Source organism: Cherax quadricarinatus, chromosome 3 (genome assembly GCF_038502225.1).
Source record: "Cherax quadricarinatus isolate ZL_2023a chromosome 3, ASM3850222v1, whole genome shotgun sequence".
Classification (NCBI taxonomy): domain Eukaryota; kingdom Metazoa; phylum Arthropoda; class Malacostraca; order Decapoda; family Parastacidae; genus Cherax; species Cherax quadricarinatus.
In genome coordinates, this window is record NC_091294.1 from 67,718,172 (window position 1) to 67,742,597 (window position 24,426).

Consider the following 24,426-nt stretch of genomic DNA (forward strand, 5'->3'; position numbering starts at 1 on the left):
GACCAAAAGAAGGGAACACATTCATCATTATTTAGTTTGTAGCTGTGTTGTTTAAGTTGTTGAATAATGATGGCAGAAGTTGATGTACTGTACCTGATAATGGTAGTTGTGCTAGTAAGTACAGTTTGCTGTACTGGTTTTTGACTGTCAATAAGTAAATATTGTACTTCACCATTTTAACTTTTGTTTATATCATGTTGTGCTGGACTAATAGTAAGAATATGTAAAGCTATGAAGGGAATAGTCTTCCATGATGTACTCCTCGAGTGCCCATTAAACCAGGATTGCAGTCTGGGCTCATGGGTGAATTGAAATGTCAGTATAGCATTGTATCCCCTGTTGTCTTCCCATTTTGCTCAATTAAGTGCCCTCTTTTACTAAATCCTATAATCACCTGCAGGTCTTTGTTTATTTTCTTATCCTGCATTTTTAGTGTTACATTTTTTTAATCATCTCCTCAATCCCAGGCTGAGAGTGACGATGGTCGGCAGAATACTGCATCTTTGGAAGTCGAGGTTGTGGAGGGCAACCCACCAACGCTAGTGTCTGGCTGCTCACCACCCTGGTTCTGTAGACAGATTTCAGGTGCTCAGCTTGTCAACCCAGCCAAGCTAATTATTAAAAGTGGTTGTGAGTTGAAGGTAAGCTCTTTGAAAGTGAAGATAAACAATTAGAAGATATAGAGAAGTGTTTCTTAGGTGTATTGAAGATAACTGACTCAGAAAAGAAAGAAAGAATACATTTAGAAAGCAACCTAGGAGGGTGTTGGGTGAGTAATTCTGTGGCATATGAGTAGAAGAGAAAACATTCTTAGAGTTATATTATTTAACCCAGAAGGGTTATTCAAATTCTAATTCAAATTTTTATTTCTCTTATGCAGTACACACATAATGTAGTTTATCTGTAATAAAATCATTGTTAGGCACAAAAGAAAGCCACAAGTATACAATGCATTTTGGGCAAATCCTAATGCTTAACCCTTTGACTGTCGCGGTCGTATATATACGTCTTACGAGGTACCGTGTTTGACGTATATATACTCATAAATTCTAGCGGCTTCAAATCAAGAAGGAGAAAGCTGGTAGGCCCACATGTGAGAGAATGGGTCTGTGTGCCAGTCACAGTGTGCACCATATAAAAAAAATCCTGGAGCACGCAGTGCATAATGAGAAAAAAAAAACTCCGACTGTTTTTTAATTAAAATGCCAACTTTGTGGTCTATTTTCGTATAGTATTTATGGTTGTATCCTCGTTTTCTTGGTCTCTTATGATAGAATGGAAAACATATTATAGAAATAGAGGTGATTTTGATTGATTTTACTATAAAAAGAACCTGGAAATGGAGATCAAAGTAGGGGAAATGTTTGATTTTTGCCGATGTTCAAAAGTAAACAAATGATGTCATTGTCCAATAAATGTCCAACTAGCCATTCTAGTATGCAGTCATGGATGGGTTGATGTTATTTATACAATTATTACAGTATTGCAGTAGTCTGCATAATAGTAAATCTTCTATTTTTTGTTTGAATAAAAATTCAAAATAGAAAGCAAGAGTAATATCAGAGGGGCCTGGAGACATGACTGATGAACAAAGAAAATGTTATTTTAGAGCCAGAAATGTCTGCATTGTTCATTCTGGACCTTATTTTGAAATTGTCATATTTTTTAATTTTCGTGAAATTGGCCAAATTGCAAATTTCTGACCAAGTTATTGGGTAGTTGAAATTGGTAAATGGGCAGTTTCTTGTACTCAGTCAATAGAAAAAAGCGGAGTTCTAAAGAAATAGCAATGAGTTTGGTCGACTGGTACCATGGAATTAGCCGAAAATAGGGCTCAAAGTGGGCGAAATCGCCGATTTGTAAATATTGCCGAGGTCACTAACTTCGTGAAAGTGTAATTCCATCAGTTTTCCATCAAATTTCGTTTTTTTTGGTGTCATTACAATCAGGAAAAGATTCTATATCATTTCATAAGAATTTTTTTTTTTTTTTTTTAAATTTTGTGACACCAGGAGACACCTCAGGATTGGGGGGTTGCGACAGTCAAGGGGTTAAAGACTCCCTCCCATCCTATTCCTTTACTCTCTCCCATCCTATTCCTTTACATGCTCCCATCCTATTCCTTTACATGCTCCCATCCTATTCCTTTACTCACTTCCATCTTATTCCTTTCCTTGCTCCCATCCTATTCCTCCTCATATCTGACATAGAGATGTAAGCCATAGCTCCTTGTCTTCTTTTGTGGATGACACCCGAACTGCCATGACAGTGTCCTCCGTCGAAGACACCACAAGACTCCAAGCAGACATCAGCGAAATCTTCAAATGTGTAACTGAAAACAATATGAAGTTTAAGGCAGGTGAAATTGCTGACCTGGAGAATATACAGAGAATTTTCATGGCATACATAAGTATGATAAAGCACCTAAATTACTGGGAATGGTTGAAGGTCCTTGATCTGCATTCCCTTGAATGCAGGTGAGAGAGGTACATGATAATATACACTTGGAAGGTCCTGGAAGGATTGGCACCAAACTTGCACACGAAAATCACTCCCTATGAAAGCAAAAGACTTGGCAGGAGATGCAACATTCCCCCGATGAAAAGCAGGGGCGCCATGAGTACATTGAGAGTCATTACAATAAGTGTCCGGGGCCCAAGACTGTTCAATTGCCTCCCAGCATACATAAGGGGGATTACCAATAGACCCCTGGCTGTCTTCAAGAAGGCACTGGACAGGCACCTAAAGTCAGTACCTGACCAACTGGCTGTGGTTCGCACTTCAGCTTGCATGCGGCCAGCAGTAACAGCCTGGTTGATCAGACCCTGATCCACCGTGAGGCCTGGTCTCAGACCAGGCCGTGGGGGGCGTTGACCCCCGAAACCCCTCTCCAGGTAAAGTCCAAGTAAGTGAAGGTAACTGAAGAAAATGAGAAACATGAGTAAACATGAGCCATTGTGCACAGATGAGTTAAGTTCTTCTTTTAATAAAATTAAATGGTAATGAACTCGTATGAAGGTCGGTAAGTCTAAGATGACAGTATATACAGTTAATAAAATAATGGCCTGAGACAGATCCTGGAGAGAAAAACAGTGCCAAAATAAAATGTCACATTAGTTGCACATGTCTTTTTATCTAACATTAATTAAATAGGTTATTGTATATAAATTTTAATTCACGGATATAAATAAATTTGTTGTAATCCATATTGCTGTGCAATGCAAGTCATTTAGTTATACAGTGTATAAGCACAGTGATTCTGTAATCCTTAAGTTGTCAGTGATTTGTTTGCTTTTACTATAGTTTATATGTATATTTTTATGCAGGCCTTGTATATCAAAAACCAAAACTTCAGTGGTAAATGTAGATGCAGTAATTACAGAAATTATTACCATTTTATATAGTACAGTATAAGACTTGTGTTAGTGGTATATCATATAGAATTTCATCTACATATTAATTTTCCTGATAAAAAGTTCCCAATTAAAAAATGTGTAGATGTTTTAAATGCTACATTACATTCTTGTTTACATTACACTTGTTTAATTATTAACTTAAATTTATTGTCACTGAAATTAAATCAAAATGGTAGCCAGGGGAAGAGCGTGTTGGTGAGGATGGGTGCGGAGAAGTTCCTGTACATTACTCCTGGAGGGTGTTTGGTGTCGAGTCGCCTGGTGGGGGCACAAAACTACTGGATATTACTGCTGTCACTGTAGGTATGGCTCACCTACTTCCAATATCCAATGACTGTTTTGAATTTTATGAATTACATGTTATGTATTTTGTGAATGGTTTGTGAATTATGACAGTGCTCATTTGATTAGATAAAATCTTCAACTTAGAATGATTAGTTCATGATGTCTAAAAAAAAATTGTTTAGACTACCCTGACTAACCTTAACAGGTCCAGTTTTAGTTTTTGAGGCTGACAGATGTTATGGAAATTTTAGTGCTGTATGCATCAGGTATTCATTTAATATGTAGGATAAAGCCAACCTGTTAAAAAAAAAAAAAAAGCAAGAATTCACTGACATACATTCAGTAAATGTGTTACAAGGGTATCATTGACCCAAATTGCCAGCATCAAGCTCTATTAGTTTATGAAAATCTATCTTCCCTTGTCCTAGGAAGTAGGTTGGTAGACAGCAACTGCCCAGGGAGGTACTACTGTCCTGTCAAGTGAGTGTAAAACAAAAGCCTGTAATTGTTTTACATGATGGTAGGATTGCTGGTGTCTTTTCTCCTGTCTTATAAAAATGCAAGATTTCAGGTATGTCTTGCTACTTCTACTTACACTTATGTCACACTACACTTGCATGTACAAGTATATAGTATATACTTCACACCCCTCTGGGTTTTCTTCTTTGTTCTTACTAGTTCTTGTTCTTTTTTATTTCCTCTTATCTCCATGGGGAGGTGGAACAAAATTCTTCCTCAATAAGCCATGCGTGTCGTAAAAGGCGACTAAAATGTTGGGAGCATGGGGCTAGTAACCCTTTTTCCTGTATACATTACTAAAGTTTAGCAGAGAAACTTTTTGTTTTTCTTTTTAGGCCACCCTGCCTCGGTGGGATACGGCCAGTTTGTCGAAAGAAGATCTTCTCCTGAGTAAACTAAATTCTTTGTTAATTAAATATACAGTAGTAAAAAGCAAAAATCTTTAAAGGCTTTAATTATGATATATTTTTGGGTAACATTTATAAAGGGATACAGGGATACTGGTTACTTGGACCTGAGTCCTGGAGGTGGGAAGTATAGTATCTGTACTCTGACATATGGGTAGGGATATTTGCAGTTTTGAACTGTAGTATCAGCACCACTCTGGCAAGACAGTGATGGAGGGAATGATGGTGAAAGTGTTTCTTCTTTTTTGGGTCAGTCTACCTCAGTGGGAGATGGCCAGTTTGTTGAAAAAAATTTTTGTCTCCATTTGTATATAGTTATGTATTGTGTGCAGATAAAATATAGCATATCCAGAGCAAATTACCTAAAGCTTGTGAAATATTGGTAGATTATCGGTTGGCTAAGGAAACTATCTAATGTTAGTCATTAGTTATTAAATACTAATATTTGTTGATCATAGATGAAGAAGGAGCTCCCCCTCAGTGATGATTTTATTCTTTCTTTCAACAAACTGGCCATATCCCACTCAGGCAGGGTGGCCCAAAAAGAAAAAGAAAAGTTTCTCTTTTTAAATTTAGTAATTTATACAGGAGAAGGGGTTACTAGCCCCTTGCTCCCGGCATTTTAATCGCCTCTTACAACACACATGGCTTACGGAGGAAGAATTCTGTTCCACTTCCCCATGGAGATAACAGGAAATAAACAAGAACAAGAATTAGTAAGAAAATAGAAGAAAACCCAGAGGGATGTGTATATATATACAGTGGACCCCCGCATAACGATCACCTCCGAATGCGACCAATTATGTAAGTGTATTTATGTAAGTGCGTTTGTACGTGTATGTTTGGGGGTCTGAAATGGACTAATCTACTTCACAATATTCCTTATGGGAACAAATTCGGTCAGTACTGGCACCTGAACATACTTCTGGAGTGAACAAATATCGTTAACCGGGGGTCCACTGTATATATATATATATATATATATACATATATATATATATATATATATATATATATATATATATACATATATATATATATATACATATATATATATATATATATATTTTATTTTCTTATAGTCGGACTTGAGTCCTGGAAATGGGAAGTACAATGCCTGCACTTTAAAGGAGGGGTTTGGGATATTGGCAGTTTGGAGGGATATGTTGTGTATCTTTATACGTATATGCTTCTAAACTGTTGTATTCTGAGCACCTCTGCAAAAGCAGTGATAATGTGTGAGTGTGGTGAAAGTGTTGAATGATGATGAAAGTATTTTCTTTTTGGGGATTTTCTTAATTTTTTGGGTCATCCTGCCTCGGTGGGAGACGACCAACTTGTTGAAAAAAACAAAAAAATTTTTTTTTTTTTTTTTTTTCAACAAGTTGGTCGTCTCCCACCGAGGCAGGGTGACCCAAAAAATTAAGAAAATCCCCAAAAAGAAAATACTTTCATCATCATTCAACACTTTCACCACACTCACACATTATCACTGCTTTTGCAGAGGTGCTCAGAATACAACAGTTTAGAAGCATATACGTATAAAGATACACAACATATCCCTCCAAACTGCCAATATCCCGAGCCCCTCCTTTAAAGTGCAGGCATTGTACTTCCCATTTCCAGGACTCAAGTCCGACTATAAGAAAATAACTGATTTCCCTGAATCCCTTCACTAAATATTACCCTTCTCACTCCAACAGATCGTCAGGTCCCAAGTATCATTCGTCTCCATTCACTCCTATCTAACATGCTCATGCACGCTTGCTGGAAGTCCAAGCCCCTTGCCCACAAAACCTCCTTTACCCCCTCTTTCCAACCCTTTCGAGGACGACCCCTACCCCTCTTTCCTTCCCCTATAGATTTATATGCTTTCCATGTCATTCTACTTTGATCCATTCTCTCTAAATGACCAAACCACCTCAACAACCCCTCTTCTGCCCTCTGACTAATGCTTTTATTAACTCCACACCTTCTCCTAATTTCCACACTCCGAATTTTCTGCATAATATTTACACCACACATTGCCCTTAGACAGGACATCTCCACTGCCTCCAACCGTCTCCTCGCTGCTGCATTTACCACCCAAGCTTCACATCCATATAAGAGTGTTGGTACTACTATACTTTCATACATTCCCTTCTTTGCCTCCATAGATAACGTTTTTTGACTCCACATATACCTCAACGCACCACTCACCTTTTTTCCCTCATCAATTCTATGATTAACCTCATCCTTCATAAATCCATCCGCCGACACATCAACTCCCAAGTATCTGAAAACATTCACTTCTTCCATACTCCTCCTCCCCAATTTGATATCCAATTTTTCTTTATCTAAATCATTTGATACCCTCATCGCCTTACTCTTTTCTATGTTCACTTTCAACTTTCTACCTTTACACACATTCTCAAACTCATCCACTAACCTTTGCAATTTTTCTTTAGAATCTCCCATAAGCACAGTATCATCAGCAAAAAGTAACTGTGTCAATTCCCATTTTGAATTTGATTCCCCATAATTTAATCCCACCCCTCTCCCGAACACCCTAGCATTTACTTCGTTTACAACCCCATCTATAAATATATTAACCCTTTGACTGTCGAAGGGCCCAATCCTGAAGTTGCTCCTGGTGTCGCAAAATATTCGAAAAAAAAAAAAATTATTTTTTCTTATGAAATGATAGAGAATCTTTTCCCGATTGTAAAGACACCAAAAAAACGAAATTTGATGGAAAACTGACGGAATTACGCTCTCGCGAAGTTAGCGACTTCGGCGATATTTAAAAATCGGCAATTTCGCCCACTTTGAGCCCTATTTTCGGCTAATTCCGTTATTCCAGTCAACCAATCTCATAACTATTTATTCAGAACTCTATTTTTTCTATCGATTGAGCACAAGAAACTGCCCATTTACCGATTTCAACTACCCAATAACATGGTCAGAAATTTGCAATTTGGCCAATTTCACGAAAATTAAAAAATACGACAATTTCAAAATAAGGTCCAGAATGAACAATGCAGACATTCCTGGCTCTAAAATAAGATTTTCTTTGTTCATCAGTCATGTCTGCAGGTCCCTGTGATATTACTCTTGCTTTTTATTTTGAAATTTTATTCAAACAAAAAATAGAAGATTTACTGTTATGCAGACTACTGCAATACTGTAATAATTGTAAAAATTACATCAACCCATTCATGACTGCGTATTAGAATGGCTATTTGGACATTTATTGGACAATGACATCATTTGTTTACTTTTGAACATCGGCAAAAATCAAACATTTCCTGTACTTTGTGCTCCATTTTCAGGTTCTTTTTATAGTAAAATTAATCAAAATCACCTCCATTTCTATAATATAGTTTCCATTCTATCAAATGAGACCATGAAAACGAGAATACAACCACAAATACTATACGAAAATAGACCACAAAGTCGGCATTTTAATTAAAAAAAACGGTCGGAGTTTCTTTTTTCTCATTATGCACTGCGTGCTCCAGGATTTTTTTTATGTGGTGCACACTGACCACACAGACCCATTCTCTCACATGTGGGCCTACTAGCTTTCTCCTGCCTGATTTGAAGCCGCTAGAATTTATGAGTATATATACGTCAAACACGGTACCTCACAAACGTATATATACGGCCGCGACAGTCAAAGGGTTAAACAACCATGTTGACATTACACATCCCTGTCTAAGACCTACTTTTACCGGGAAGTAGGCTCCCTCTCTTCTACACACCCTAACCTGAGCCTCACTATCCTCATAAAAGCTCTTTACAGCATTTAGTAACTTACCACCTATTCCATAAACTTGCAACATCTGCCACATTGCTCCTCTATCCACTCTATCATATGCCTTTTCTAAATCCATAAATGCAATAAAAACTTCCCTACCTTTATCTAAATACTGTTCACATATATGCTTCAATGTAAACACTTGATCTACACATCCCCTACCCACTCTGAAGCCTCCTTGCTCATTCGCAATTCTACATTCTGTCTTACCTCTAATTCTTTCAATTATAACTCTACCGTATACTTTTCCTGGTATACTCAGTAAACTTATTCCTCTATAATTTTTACAATCTCTTTTGTCCCCTTTCCCTTTATATAAAGGAACTATACACGCTCTCCGCCAATCCCTAGGTACCTTCCCCTCTTTCATACATTTATTAAACAAAAGTACCAACCACTCCAACACTATATCCCCCCCTGCTTTTAACATTTCTGTCATGATCCCATCAGTTCCAGCTGCTTTACCCCCTTTCATTCTACGTAATGCCTCACGTACCTCCACCACACTTACATTCTGCTCTTCTTCACTCCTAAAAGATGGTATACCTCCCTGGCCAGTGCATGAAATTACCGCCTCCCTTTCTTCCTCAACATTTAAAAGTTCTTCAAAATATTCTCGTCATCTACCTAATACCTCCCTCTCCCCATCTACTAACTCCCCTACTCTGTTTTTAACTGACAAATCCATACTTTCCCTAGGCTTTCTTAACTTGTTTAACTCACTCCAAAATTTTTTCTTATTTTCATTAAAATTTCTTGACAGTGCCTCTCCCAGTCTTTCATCTGCTCTCCTTTTGCACTCTCTCACCACTCTCTTCACCTTTCTTTTACTCTCCATATACTCTGCTCTTCTTATAACACTTCTGCTTTGTAAAAACCTCTCGTAAGCTACCTTTTTCTCTTTTATCACACCCTTTACTTCATCATTCCACCAATCACTCCTCTTTCCTCCTGCCCCCACCCTCCTATAACCACAAACTTCTGCCCCACATTCTAATACTGCATTTTTAAAACTATTCCAACCCTCTTCAACCCCCCCCACTACTCATCTTTGCACTAGCCCACCTTTCTGCCAATAATCGCTTATATCTCGCCCGAACTTCCTCCTCCCTTAGTTTATACACTTTCACCTCCCTCTTACTTGTTGTTGCCACCTTCCTCTTTTCCCATCTACCTCTTACTCTAACTGTAGCTACAACTAAATAATGATCTGATATATCAGTTGCCCCTCTATAAACATGTACATCCTGGAGCCTACCCATCAACCTTTTATCCACCAATACATAATCTAACAAACTACTTTCATTACGTGCTACATCATACCTTGTATATTTATTTATCCTCTTTTTCATAAAATATGTATTACTTATTACCAAATTTCTTTCTACACATAGCTCAATTAAAGGCTCCCCATTTACATTTACCCCTGGCACCCCAAATTTACCTACTACTCACTCCATAACATTTTTACCCACTTTAGCATTGAAATCCCCAACCACCATTACTCTCACACTTGATTCAAAACTCCCCACGCATTCACTCAACATTTCCCAGAATCTCTCTCTCTCCTCTACACTTCTCTCTTCTCCAGGTGCATACACGCTTACTATAACCCACTTTTCACATCCAATCTTTATTTTACTCCACATAATCCTTGAATTTATGCATTTGTAGTCCCTCTTTTCCTGCCATAGCTTATCCTTCAACATTATTGCTACTCCTTCTTTAGCTCTAACTCTATTTGAAACCCCTGACCTAATCCCATTTATTCCTCTCCATTGAAACTCTCCCACCCCCTTCAGCTTTGTTTCACTTAAAGCCAGGACATCCAGTTTCTTCTCATTCATAACATCCACAATCATCTCTTTCTTATCATTTGCACAACATCCACGCACATTCAGACTTCCCACTTTGACAATTTTCTTATTATTATTCTTTTTAGTAATCTTTACAGGAAAAGGAGTTACTAGCCCATTGTTCCCGGCATTTTAGTTGACTTTTACAACACGCATGGCTTATGGATGAAAGATTCTTATTCCACTTCCCCATGGATATAAAAGGAAAAGTAATAAGACCAAGAACTATTAAGATAAAATCAAAGAAAACTCAGATGAGTGTGTATAAATAAACATGTACATGTATGTGTAGTGTGACCTAAGTGTAAGTATAAGTAGCAAGATGTACCTGTAATCTTGCATATTTATGAGACAGACAAAAGACACCAGCAATCCTACCATCATGTAAAACAATTACAGGCTTTCATTCTACACTCACTTGGCAGGACGGTAGTACCTCCCTGGGTGGTTGCAGTCTACCAACAACCTTCCTTCTAAATATATATATATACATTATATATATATATATATATATATATATATATATATATATATATATATATATATTTTTTTTTTTTTTTTATTATCACACCGGCCGATTCCCACCAAGGCAGGGGGGCCCGAAAAAGAAAAACTTTCACCATCATTCACTCCATCACTGTCTTGCCAGAAGGGTGCTTTACACTACAGTTTTTAAACTGCAACATTAACACCCCTCCTTCAGAGTGCAGGCACTGTACTTCCCATCTCCAGGACTCAAGTCCGGCCTGCCGGTTTCCCTGAATCCCTTCATAAATGTTACTTTGCTCACACTCCAACAGCACGTCAAGTATTAAAAACCATTTGTCTCCATTCACTCCTATCAAACACGCTCACGCATGCCTGCTGGAAGTCCAAGCCCCTCGCACACAAAACCTCCTTTACCCCCTCCCTCCAACCCTTCCTAGGCCGACCCCTACCCCGCCTTCCTTCCACTACAGACTGATACACTCTTGAAGTCATTCTGTTTCGCTCCATTCTCTCTACATGTCCGAACCACCTCAACAACCCTTCCTCAGCCCTCTGGACAACAGTTTTGGTAATCCCGCACCTCCTCCTAACTTCCAAACTACGAATTCTCTGCATTATATTCACACCACACATTGCCCTCAGACATGACATCTCCACTGCCTCCAGCCTTCTCCTCGCTGCAACATTCATCACCCACGCTTCACACCCATATAAGAGCGTTGGTAAAACTATACTCTCATACATTCCCCTCTTTGCCTCCAAGGACAAAGTTCTTTGTCTCCACAGACTCCTAAGTGCACCACTCACTCTTTTTCCCTCATCAATTCTATGATTCACCTCATCTTTCATAGACCCATCCGCTGACACGTCCACTCCCAAATATCTGAATACGTTCACCTCCTCCATACTCTCTCCCTCCAATCTGATATTCAATCTTTCATCACCTAATCTTTTTGTTATCCTCATAACCTTACTCTTTCCTGTATTCACCTTTAATTTTCTTCTTTTGCACACCCTACCAAATTCATCCACCAATCTCTGCAACTTCTCTTCAGAATCTCCCAAGAGCACAGTGTCATCAGCAAAGAGCAGCTGTGACAACTCCCACTTTGTGTGTGATTCTTTATCTTTTAACTCCACGCCTCTTGCCAAGACCCTCGCATTTACTTCTCTTACAACCCCATCTATAAATATATTAAACAACCACGGTGACATCACACATCCTTGTCTAAGGCCTACTTTTACTGGGAAAAAATTTCCCTCTTTCCTACATACTCTAACTTGAGCCTCACTATCCTCGTAAAAACTCTTCACTGCTTTCAGTAACCTACCTCCTACACCATACACTTGCAACATCTGCCACATTGCCCCCCTATCCACCCTGTCATACGCCTTTTCCAAATCCATAAATGCCACAAAGACCTCTTTAGCCTTATCTAAATACTGTTCACTTATATGTTTCACTGTAAACACCTGGTCCACACACCCCCTACCTTTCCTAAAGCCTCCTTGTTCATCTGCTATCCTATTCTCCGTCTTACTCTTAATTCTTTCAATTATAACTCTACCATACACTTTACCAGGTACACTCAACAGACTTATCCCCCTATAATTTTTGCACTCTCTTTTATCCCCTTTGCCTTTATACAAAGGAACTATGCATGCTCTCTGCCAATCCCTAGGTACCTTACCCTCTTCCATACATTTATTAAATAATTGCACCAACCACTCCAAAACTATATCCCCACCTGCTTTTAACATTTCTATCTTTATCCCATCAATCCCGGCTGCCTTACCCCCTTTCATTTTACCTACTGCCTCACGAACTTCCCCCACACTCACAACTGGCTCTTCCTCACTCCTACAAGATGTTATTCCTCCTTGCCCTATACACGAAATCACAGCTTCCCTATCTTCATCAACATTTAACAATTCCTCAAAATATTCCTTCCATCTTCCCAATACCTCTAACTCTCCATTTAATAACGCTCCTCTCCTATTTTTAACTGACAAATCCATTTGTTCTCTAGGCTTTCTTAACTTGTTAATCTCACTCCAAAACTTTTTCTTATTTTCAACAAAATTTGTTGATAACATCTCACCCACTCTCTCATTTGCTCTCTTTTTACATTGCTTCACCACTCTCTTAACTTCTCTCTTTTTCTCCATATACTCTTCCCTCCTTGCATCACTTCTACTTTGTAAAAACTTCTCATATGCTAACTTTTTCTCCCTTACTACTCTCTTTACATCATCATTCCACCAATCGCTCCTCTTCCCTCCTGCACCCACTTTCCTGTAACCACAAACTTCTGCTGAACACTCTAACACTACATTTTTAAACCTACCCCATACCTCTTCGACCCCATTGCCTATGCTCTCATTAGCCCATCTATCCTCCAATAGCTGTTTATATCTTACCCTAACTGCCTCCTCTTTTAGTTTATAAACCTTCACCTCTCTCTTCCCTGATGCTTCTATTCTCCTTGTATCCCATCTACCTTTTACTCTCAGTGTAGCTACAACTAGAAAGTGATCTGATATATCTGTGGCCCCTCTATAAACATGTACATCCTGAAGTCTACTCAACAGTCTTTTATCTACCAATACATAATCCAACAAACTACTGTCATTTCTCCCTACATCATATCGTGTATACTTATTTATCATCTTTTTCTTAAAATATGTATTACCTATAACTAAACCCCTTTCTATACAAAGTTCAATCATATATATATATATATATATATATATATATATATATATATATATATATATATATATATATATATTTTTTTTTTTTTTTCAACAAGTTGGTCGTCTCCCACCGAGGCAGGGTGACCCAAAAAAGAAAGAAAATCCCCAAAAAGAAAATACTTTCATCATCATTCAACACCTTCACCACACTCACACATTATCACTGCTTTTGCAGTATATATATATATATATATATATATATATATATATATATATATATATATATATATATATATATATATATATATATATATATATATATATATATATATATATATATATATATATATATATATATATATATATATATATATTCTCCATGGGGAAGTGGAACAGAATTCTTCCTCCGTAAGCTATGTGTGTTGTAAGAGGCGACTAAAATGCCGGGAGCAAGGGGCTAGTAACCCCTTCTCCTGTATATATTACTAAATTTGGAAGGAGAAACTTTCATTTTTCCTTTTGGGCCACCCCACCTCGGTGGGTTATGGCTGGTATGTTGAAAGAACAGAAAGATATACATGTACATATATATATGCTTGTACATGTATGTGTAGTGTGATCTAAGTGTAAGAAGAAGTAGCAAGACGTACCTGAAATCTTGCATGTTTGTGAGACAGAAAAAAGACACCAGCAATCTTACCATCGTGTAAAACAATTACAGGTTTCCATTTTACACTCACTTGACAGGACGGTAGTAACTCCTAGGGCGGTTGCTGTCTACCAACCTACTACCTAGATGATTTTATTCTATAATTATTTAAATATTTTCTGTATATGTTTATCAGGAAGAAATCAGTTTAAATTGGCTCTCTTGGATGAATTTTGGGAGAAGTATGGCTCATCCTATGAACTGTTTGATGTAGAAGTCAGTGCTCACCGAGCTGAGGAAACCTCAGAGGGTAAGTGTTTTATTGCTTGATAAACTCTGAAATAAATCAAATGGACTCTGGTAAAATGTAGAATCTGATGTATATTTTGCTTTCTTTACTTCTTATTAGAGTTGTAATTTGTTTTATTGCATCATACATAATTTTATATCATAATTCATTAGAGCTCACTCTAACATAGGAATTATAGGTTTGGCACTGTGCAGAGCATTGACCACATTGTTAAGTCCTATCCAAAAGTTGCTCAGGACTGGTTGATTCTCTTTTCAGCATAATAATAATAATAATAATAATAATAATAATAATAATAATAATAATAATAATAATAATAATAATAATAATAATAATATTTTATTTCAGCATGATACAGTGGTTGAACGAAAAAGAATGAATGACATTAGGTGTACATGCTGAAAGCAACTGTATATGCAGAGCATTTCAGACTAACTGAAGACTAACTTTAGATTAAGAGGGCAATAACAATAAGTTGTAAATTTAGGAGTTTACATGGTACATGGATAAAAAAAATAAGCATTTTCTTTTATTTATATTGAGAGGATATTTCATCATTTGTACAAATTTCATTACTCTGTGACCCCCAACAGGTTCAGTGCTTCTTCAGTATTAAAATTAATAAATATACTAAGTTTTCAGAAATTATGGTATGTTCTCAGCCGTTATCAATTTCAGCCATACATCAAGAGATATGCTTATTTTTGGTATCAAAAAATTAGCCTTTTACATATACTAATCCATAAGTTGAACTGGCTTTCTTTAATTCAAGAGAAGTAATCATTAATTAAATATACTATAAATTTTTTAACTAAATATTTAGTTAATAATTAACCTGCCTTCCACCTCTTCCATAATAAAAAGTCATCATTTATTTTTATGCAAAATTTTACAGTTATGTGGTGGACTAAAATAAAGATGATTGGGTTGATGGACTAGGATGAAAATGATTGGGTTGAAAAGAAATTATTAGTTCTTAGTTTTAAGAGTCCAAATATCTTGAAGGGTATGCTTCCTTTGTGTGCACTGATTACTTTATTTTCCTTAGTATACGTACAATGAATATTGCAATTAAGCTTTGCTGTTATCTTATAATCAAAGTTTCATGCTGAAAATATTTTCTTATACCTCACTAAGGGATCTTTATACTTCAGGTCTTGCTGTCCAGCGTATTCAGATCAACAAAGCACCAGTTGGAGGGTCCTGCAGTGCAGAGATTCTGAAGTCCTCCACTGAGGAAGATGAAGTGCAGGAGAAGAGCGCTGGTGAGGCCGTGCCCATCTTGCCTGTCACAGCTCTTGTTGACAAGGTCGTTTGTAACTGCACTGGCTGGCAAGATCCAGAGGGTTTTGAGATACCCAAATACTCTTTCTTTGGTAGGTTGATCTTTGTACTTAAATGAATGGGAATGTGGGAGACAGGTAATGTGTAAACAAAAATGGAATATATATATACACTGTATAAGTATATAGTATATCTCCATGGGGAAGTGGAACAGAATTTTTCCTCCGTAAGCCATGTGTGTTGTAAGAGGCGACTAAAATGCCGGGGGCAAGGGGCTAGTAACCTCTTCTCTTGTATAAATTACTAAATTTAAAAAGAGAAACTTTTGTTTTTCTTTTTGGGCCACCCTGCCTTGGTGGGATACGGCTGGTTTGTTGAAAAGAAAAAGAAGAAAAAAAAGGATATATATACAGTGGTCCCTCGATAATCGTAGGGCTCGATAGTCGTAGTTTTCGGAAATCGTAACGATATTTTCGTCAAAACATTGGCTCGCTAATCGTAGATTGACTCGCAAATAGTCATTCGTCCTGGACGCGTACTCATGCTCTGAGCCGCCCCGGCCTCCCTTCCCAGATAGTGTTGCATTGTTTACCAGTGAGTGACGATACCCTCACTTGCTCATACGAAATATTTCATAATATTCCATTCATTTTAGTGCTTGCAACTACTAAATAAGCTACCATGGCTCCAAAGAAAGCTAGTGCCAAGCCTTTGGCAAAGAAGGTGAGAAATACGATTGAATTTAAGAAAAACATCATTGAACAATATGAAAGTGGCGTACATATGGCCGAACTGGCCAGGATGTAACAAACCCCATACAACCATAGCTTTCATCGTGGCCAAGAAAAAGTAAATCAAGGACGCTGTTGTTGCAAAGGGGATAAATATGCTGACAAAAATGAGATCACCAGTACTCGAAGAGGTTGAGAAGTTATTATTGGCATGGATAAACGAGAAACAATTAGCAGGAGATAGTCTTATGTTGTCGATTATTTGTGAAAAGGCTAGGCAGTTGCACGACGATCTGGTAAAGAAATTGCCTGCAACTAGTGGTGATGTGAGTGAATTTAAGGCCAGCAAAGGTTGATTTGATAGATTTAAGAACTGTAGTGGCATACACAGTGTGGTAAGGCATGGTGAGGCTGCCAGTTCGGACCACAAAGCGGCTGAAAAACATGTGCATGAATTCAAGGAGTACATAGAGGCTGAAGGACTGAAACCTGAACAAGTGTTCAGTTGTGACGAAACAGGCCTCTTTTGGAAGAAAATGCCAAAGAGGACTTACATTACTCAGGAGGAAAAGGCACTGCCAGGACACAAGCCTATGAAAGACAGGCTGACGCTCATGTTCTGTGCTAATGCTGGTGGGGATTTCAGAGTGAAGCCATTACTAGTGCACCATTCTGAAAATCCCAGGGTGTTCAGGAAAAACAATGTTATGAAGAGTAAATTGTGTGTGTTTTAGAAATCTAATAGTCAGGCATGGGTCACGAGGGAAATTTTCGTCGAGTGGTTCAATGAAGTGTTTGGCCCTAGTGTGAAGAATTACCTCCTGGAAAAGAAATTGGATCTCAAGTGCCTGCTAATAATGGACAATGCACCTGCTCATCCTCCAAACTTGGATGACCTAATTTTCGAGGAGTTTGGGTTTATCACAGTAAAGCTCTTGCCCCCGAATACCACTCCTCTCCTCCAGCCCATGGACCAGCAGGTCACTGCAAACTTTAAAAAACTCTACACCAAAGCAGTGTTTCAAAGGTGCTTGAATGTGACCTCAGACACTCACTTGACCCTAAGAGATTTTTGGAGAGAACACTTCAGCATCCTCCATTGCATAAGCCTTATAGGTATGGCTTGGGAGGAAGTGACTACCAGGACTTTGAACTCTGCTTGGAGAAAATTATGGCCAGATTGTGTCCACAAGAGGGATTTTGAAGGGTTTGGGGCTAACCCTGATGAGCCTATGTCAGTTGTTAAATCTATTGTGGCTCTGGGGAGTTCCATGGGGTTGGATGTGAGTTTGGAGGATGTGAAAGAGTTGGTGGAAGACCACAATGAAGAGCTCACCACTGAGGAGCTGCAAGAGCTTCAGCAGGAAGAGCAACAGATCGCAGCTCAGAATCTTGCTGCACAGGAGGAGAAAGATAGATGGAAGAAGTTGCCTTCTTCAGACATTAAGGAGATTTTTGAAATGTGGGGTAAAATGGAAAGATGTATGGAGAAATATCACCCTGACAAGGCTGTTGCAAGCCATGTTGGCAACATGTACAGTGACAAAGTCTTGGCCCCTTTTAGGGAAGTGTTAAAGAGATGCCAGAAACAGAGCTCTCAGGACTCCAGTGACTTTCAAGCTGGTCCTAGTGGCATTAAGAAACAGAGAAGAGAAATAACCCCAGAAAAGCAATTGGTATCTGAGGTGTTGATGGAAGGGGATTCCCCTTCCAAACTGTAAATAATCCAATCTCTCTCCTCCTCCAGTCTTCCATACACTAAGAAGAATTGCCAATAAAGGTAAGTGTTATGCTGTTAATGTTTCATTCATCATGTCCCATTGTATTGTTTATGTACTACATCTGTATTTCATGTAAAAAATTTTTTTGTTTTAGTACTTCTGGGTGTCAGGAACGGATTAATTGTATTTACATTATTTCTTATGGGGAAAATTGATTCGAAAATCGTAAATTTCGATAATAGTAACACTTCCTGGAATGGATTAATTATGATAAACGAGGGACCACTGTATGTATATTTTTTCTCAACACATTGACTAACTGGAGATGGGAAGTGCAATGCATGCTCTTTAAAGGAGGGGTTTGGGATATTGGCTGTTTGGAGTGACATCTAAACTGTCGTATCTGGGAGCCTATGCAAAGACAGTGATTGTGTGAATGATAGTGAGTTTCTTTCTTTTTTGGGTCACCCTGCCTTGGTGGGAGATGAATATATATATAATGTGGATATACCATACAGTATACAGTATATACACCATATCTTCAGGCTTGTGTGCTCGAATATAATAACAGAGGAAGTTAACCCTTTCAGGGTCGGAAGGGCCTCTCCTAAACTTGTTCTCAGGGTTGGAAATTTTTCAAAAAAAAATTATTTTTTCTTATGAAATGATAGAGAATCTTTTCCCAATCACAATGACACCAAAAGTATGAAATTTGATGGAAAACTTACGGAGTTATGCTCTCATGAAGTTAGCAGTCTCGACGATGTTTATACATCGGCGACTTCGCCCACTTTGAGCCCTATTTTTGGCCAATTCCAATGTACCAGTCAACAAAAATCATACCTATTTTGCTAGAACTCCATATTTTCTATCGAATGAGTACAAGAAACCACCCATTTACCGATTTCCACTATCCAATAATGTGGTCAGAATTTGGCAATTTTGCCAGTTTCACACAAATTTCAAAAGATGCCAATTTCCAAATAGGGCCCAGAATAAACAAGACAGACATTTCTGGCACTAAAATAACATTTCCTCTGTTCATTACTCATATCCCCAGGCCTCTGTTACATTTCTTTTGCTTTCCACTTTGAATTTTTATTCTCACAAAAAATAGAAGATTTATGTTATGCAGACTACTGCATTCGTGTAGAAATGGCACAGAAATGGTATAAATAATATCAGAATATTACAGTCACCAGTTGACGTGTATTGGACGTGTGGCATGATTTGTTTACCTTTGAACTTTGGCAAAAATCGAACACTTCTGCTACTTTGAGCTCAATTTCAAGGCACTTTTCATTGTGAAACCAATCAAATTCATCTCAATTTCCATAGTATGTCTTCCATTCTATAAAATGAGGCCAGAAAAACTAGAATACAACCATAAAAAGCATGCGAAAATACACTGCAAAGTCACTGTTTGGAACCAAAAACACAGTCGGAGTTTTTTTTTTCTCGTTATGCACTGTGTGCTGCAGGATTTTTTTTATACTGCGCACACTGACCACATAGACCCATTATTTCATATGTAGGCCTACCAGCTTTCTCTCACTAGATTTGAAGGTGCTAGAATTTATGCGTACTAGTACAGCACCAACCCTGGTGTGCAAGCCGTACTAGTACGGCACCAACCCTGAAAGGGTTAATATCAATTATATAGGATAACTGTAGTTTAAACATAGTCAAAATAATCTCCGAGTATGTTTTACCAAACATTTATCATCAAAGATTGAGGAATAGCTAGAGGTTCAAGCTTATTTACAGTTAAAACATTAGACAAGTGATGTTCCTGTAACATGAAACATTCCTGATATGTTGAAGTGTTAGGAAGTGTTGAAATGTGAGGAAAATCACATCTATGATGGAAGTCAGGAAAATCATTTAACTGGATTTGAATTAAGGAGGGGGAAGGTACAGTACCTACACCCTGAAAGATGGCTTTGAGTGCTGCAGTTTGGTGGCTCATTTGAGTTGACATGTCCATGCACTTCTAACAAGACAGCTGTTGAATGAGTGATGGTTGAAGAATGAGACACTTGTGCAACATTTGGGAGTCTTTTTTGAGGAAACATTTTGCCAGCCAGTGGCTTTGAAATGTTTCCTCAGTAAAGATTTCCAAATGTTGAACAAGTGTCTAATTGTAAAGTAAAAGGACACAAGTGCAACTAATGTGACATTTATTGTGGCAACGTTTCGCTCTCCAGGAGCTTTATCAAGCCATTACAAACAATACATGGACACAGAGGGTATATAAAGGCTCTGAGTGAGGTGCAATATTAGTGAGGTACCATTTCGATGTTCACTAGTGGTAGTAGTAGTAGTAGTAGTAGTAACAAAAATAATACAATATGGAAGAGCAAATAATTCGTACATGAGTAAAAGGATATAAAAGCTATTATTTGGGTAACATAAAAATAGGTTGGACAAATATAGACTGGAAAGAGGCAGGTTTTTTTTTCAGTGTTCACTCTCTGTAATGTGCTTGTGTAGTATAACAGGAGAGACTATGTGATGGCAGGGTTTACTGTTTTCAGGAGGATTCTTGCTAAGACTTCGGAGATGGTGAAGCTGCCGTTGTTTTGTTTAATTGTATTCGAAACAGCGATCAGTGCTGATTCAAGGCACTTGCGTGTGCGGAAATTAGTTTCTTTGATCACTAATTGGGCGTCTCTGAATTTCATGAGATGATTGGTGGAATTTCGGTGTTGTACACAGGCGTTGTTTAAGTTGTCGTTCCTACATGCGTAAATGTGTTCATTGAGGCCTCAATGAACACATTTACGCATGTAGGAACGACAACTTAAACAACGCCTGTGTACAACACCAAAATTCCACCAATCATCTCATGAAATTCAGAGACGCCCAATTAGTGATCAAAGAAACTAATTTCCGCACACGCAAGTGCCTTGAATCAGCACTGATCGCTGTTTCGAATACAATTAAACAAAACAACGGCAGCTTCACCATCTCCGAAGTCTTAGCAAGAATCCTCCTGAAAACAGTAAACCCTGCCATCACATAGTCTCTCCTGTTATACTACACAAGCACATTACAGAGAGTGAACACCGAGAAAAAAAAAAAAAATACCTGCCTCTTTCCAGTCTATATTTGTCCAACCTATTTTTATGTTACCCAAATAATAGCTTTTATATCCTTTTACTCATGTACGAATTATTTACTCTTCCATATTGTATTATTTTTGTTACTACTACTACTACTACTACTACTACCACTAGTGAACATCGAAATGGTACCTCACTAATATTGCACCTCACTCAGAGCCTTTATATACCCTCTGTGTCCATGTATTGTTTGTAATGGCTTGATAAAGCTCCTGGAGAGCGAAACGTTGCCACAATAAATGTCACATTAGTTGCACTTGTGTCCTTTTACTTTACATATTGTCGGTAATTCTACCAACTTTATTACAAGTGTCTAATTCTTTAGCTTATCTGTTTTCTTAACCATTTACATCACAGTGGGTAATAGAAATGTATTTATTACATCAGACATGTCTCACTCTTCCTTGGCAGGAAATAGCTGATGTAGTAAAAAGAAAGGTACTTGAATTGAATATAGAGTATTGATTTCCTTTTGCAGCATTAACAGACAAAGGTGAGAAGATGATCTTAACATTTGGACTGAGGAGTGCTGACCAAGTGGTGCTGCCATATGCCAACCTGTCTTTATGGGGTGCAGTCAGCGACAACATGGATGCTGAGACACATTACTTTATAACCAACATTGAACCTCTCCTGCCATCCCAAAGAGCTTTTGATGAGTACATGGCCAGGTAGCCAGAGTAGATATTTTTCTCTTGTCTTGTTAATTATTATTTGTGTATTTGGTCCATTATTTTTTGTTCTTCACTGTAATGATACTGTAAAATAGTGAAGGTTGCACTGTTTCTTCCCATTTATATTCATTTATGGTTTTTACACTATAGAGGTATTAAATTTCTTTTCCTTATTTGTTATTTTTTGGCTTAATTTTCATCCTCAATCTTATACAGCATATTGAATAAAATGAATAACTTAGTACATATGTGGTGAAAGTAACATTTATGAAGGGGTTCAGGGAAACCGGCAGGCCGGACTTGAGTCCTGGAGATGGGAAGTACAGTGCCTGCACTCTGAAGGAGGGGTGTTAATGTTGCAGTTTAAAAACTGTAGTGTAAAGCACCCTTCTTGCAAGACAGTGATGGAGTGAATGATGGTGAAAGTTTTTCTTTTTCGGGCCACCCTGCCTTGGTGGGAATCAGTCAGTGTGTTAATAAAAAAAAAATGTGGTGAAATATACTGCCAGGAAAATGATTGTGGATATTGAGTTATTTAAATATTTTGTGGGAATGGATATAATGATAAATAGAAGTGAAGTCATGAAGTAATAATAGGGAAGCTGTTTACTCCTTCTCACTGCATTATGTATAACTTAATATTACTCATGAATGATAAGAAGCTATGGGAAGTGATATATAGAAAGTAACTGATAGACTGAGATAATGATGTACATAGATTTTTTTTTCTTTCTGGCTATAGTACTGTGCTTTGTATTTTTCTTTTGCTGACCCGCAGCTAGTAACATTTGACTTAATGGTAATTTAAGATATACTAATGTAAATTTATGGTACATACAAGTGTTTCCTGACGCTGGTCTTAGTCATATAAGCAGACATGGGTTTGTGTAAGAATTGTTCCATGTGTGTTTAGTAAACCCAGATAGTGGTAGAATTTTAACCAGTTATTTTTATAACTGGTTATTTTTATAACTGGTTATTTTTATAACCAGTTATTTTATAAACTGGTTGAGAGTCACCCAAATCTGTCCATAGAGCTCTGTACCTCCCGTTCCTTTACGATTTGTCTAAAATGGGCCACAACATTAGTCACCAGCACGGCTTGCAACAGCTGTGTCAGGGTGATTTTCATCTATAAAGGTTTGCAGTTAACCCACTGTGCACACATTTCTTTGAAGTAGGCACAATTATTTTTATAACTGGTTATTTTTATAAACTGGTTATTTTTATAACTGGTTATTTTTATAACCAGTTATTTTATAAACTGGTTATTTTTATAACTGGTTATTTTTATAAACCGGTTATTTTTATAAACTGGTTATTTTTATAAACTGGTTATTTTTATAAACTGGTTATTTTTATAACCGGTTATTTTTATAAACCGGTTATTTTTATAAACTGGTTATTTTTATAAACTGGTTATTTTTATAACTGGTTATTTTTATAAACCGGTTATTTTTATAAACCGGTTATTTTTATAACCGGTTATTTTTATAAATCGGTTATTTTTATATAGCCGGACTTGAGTCCTGGAAATGGGAAGTACAATGCCTGCACTCTAAAGGAGGGGTTCGGGATATTGGCAGTTTGGAGGGATATGTTGTGTATCTTTATACGTATATGCTTCTAAGCTGTTGTGTTCTGAGCACCTCTGCAAAAATAGTGATTATGTGTGAGTGAGGTGAAAGTGTTGAATGATGATGAAAGTATTTTCTTTTTGGGGATTTTCTTTCTTTTTGGGTCACCCTGCCTCAGTGGGAGATGGCTGACTTGTTAAAAAAAAAAAAAAATATTCTAACATATACAGTGGTTTCTCGCTTTTCTTAGTTCCCGGCAATCGTAAATTTCGCCAATCATAGGGTTATTTTCATATAAACATGGACTCGCTTTTCATAAGTTGACTCGCGAGTCGTAATTTGTCCCGGGCACGTACCCAAGGCGTGAGCCGTGGCGGCAGCCAGTCTGGCATTGTTTACCAGGGAGCGAAGGTCCCCCTCACGTGCTCCAGTGAAATATTTCATAATATTCCATTTATTTTAGTGCTTGCAGGTACTAAATAAGCTACCATGGCTCCAAAGAAAGCTCCTAGTGCCAAGCCTGTGGTAACGAAGGTGAGAAATATGATTGAATTTAAGAAAACCATCATTGAACAATATGAAAGTGGTACAAGTGTGGCCGAACTGTCCAGGATGTATAAGAAACCCTACACAACCTTATGTTCCATAGTGGCCAAGAAAAAGGAAATCAAGGATGCTGTTGTTGCAAAGGGGGTAATTATGCTGACAAAAATGAGATCACCAGTACTCGAAGAGGTTGAGAAGTTATTATTGGTGTGGATAAATGAAAAACAATTAGCAGGAGATACTCTTATGACTTCGATTATTTGTGAAAAGGCTAGGCAGTTGCATGAAGATTTGGTAAAGAAATTGCCTGCAAATAGTGGTGATGTGAGTGAATTTAAGGC

General features: G+C 37.7%; 1 protein-coding gene across 1 annotated transcript in view; it reads left to right on the plus strand.

Annotated features, from left to right (window-relative positions):
• Positions 1-24,426, plus strand: part of LOC128696756 (polycystin-1-like) — an 89,887-nt gene that overhangs the window by 50,982 nt on the left and 14,479 nt on the right. The window contains exons 16-20 of the mRNA XM_070093391.1: positions 468-641; positions 3,593-3,719; positions 14,314-14,427; positions 15,582-15,803; positions 21,767-21,959. Of these exons, the coding sequence (XP_069949492.1) occupies positions 468-641; positions 3,593-3,719; positions 14,314-14,427; positions 15,582-15,803; positions 21,767-21,959 (830 nt within the window). The remainder of the gene's footprint in view (positions 1-467; positions 642-3,592; positions 3,720-14,313; positions 14,428-15,581; positions 15,804-21,766; positions 21,960-24,426) is intronic.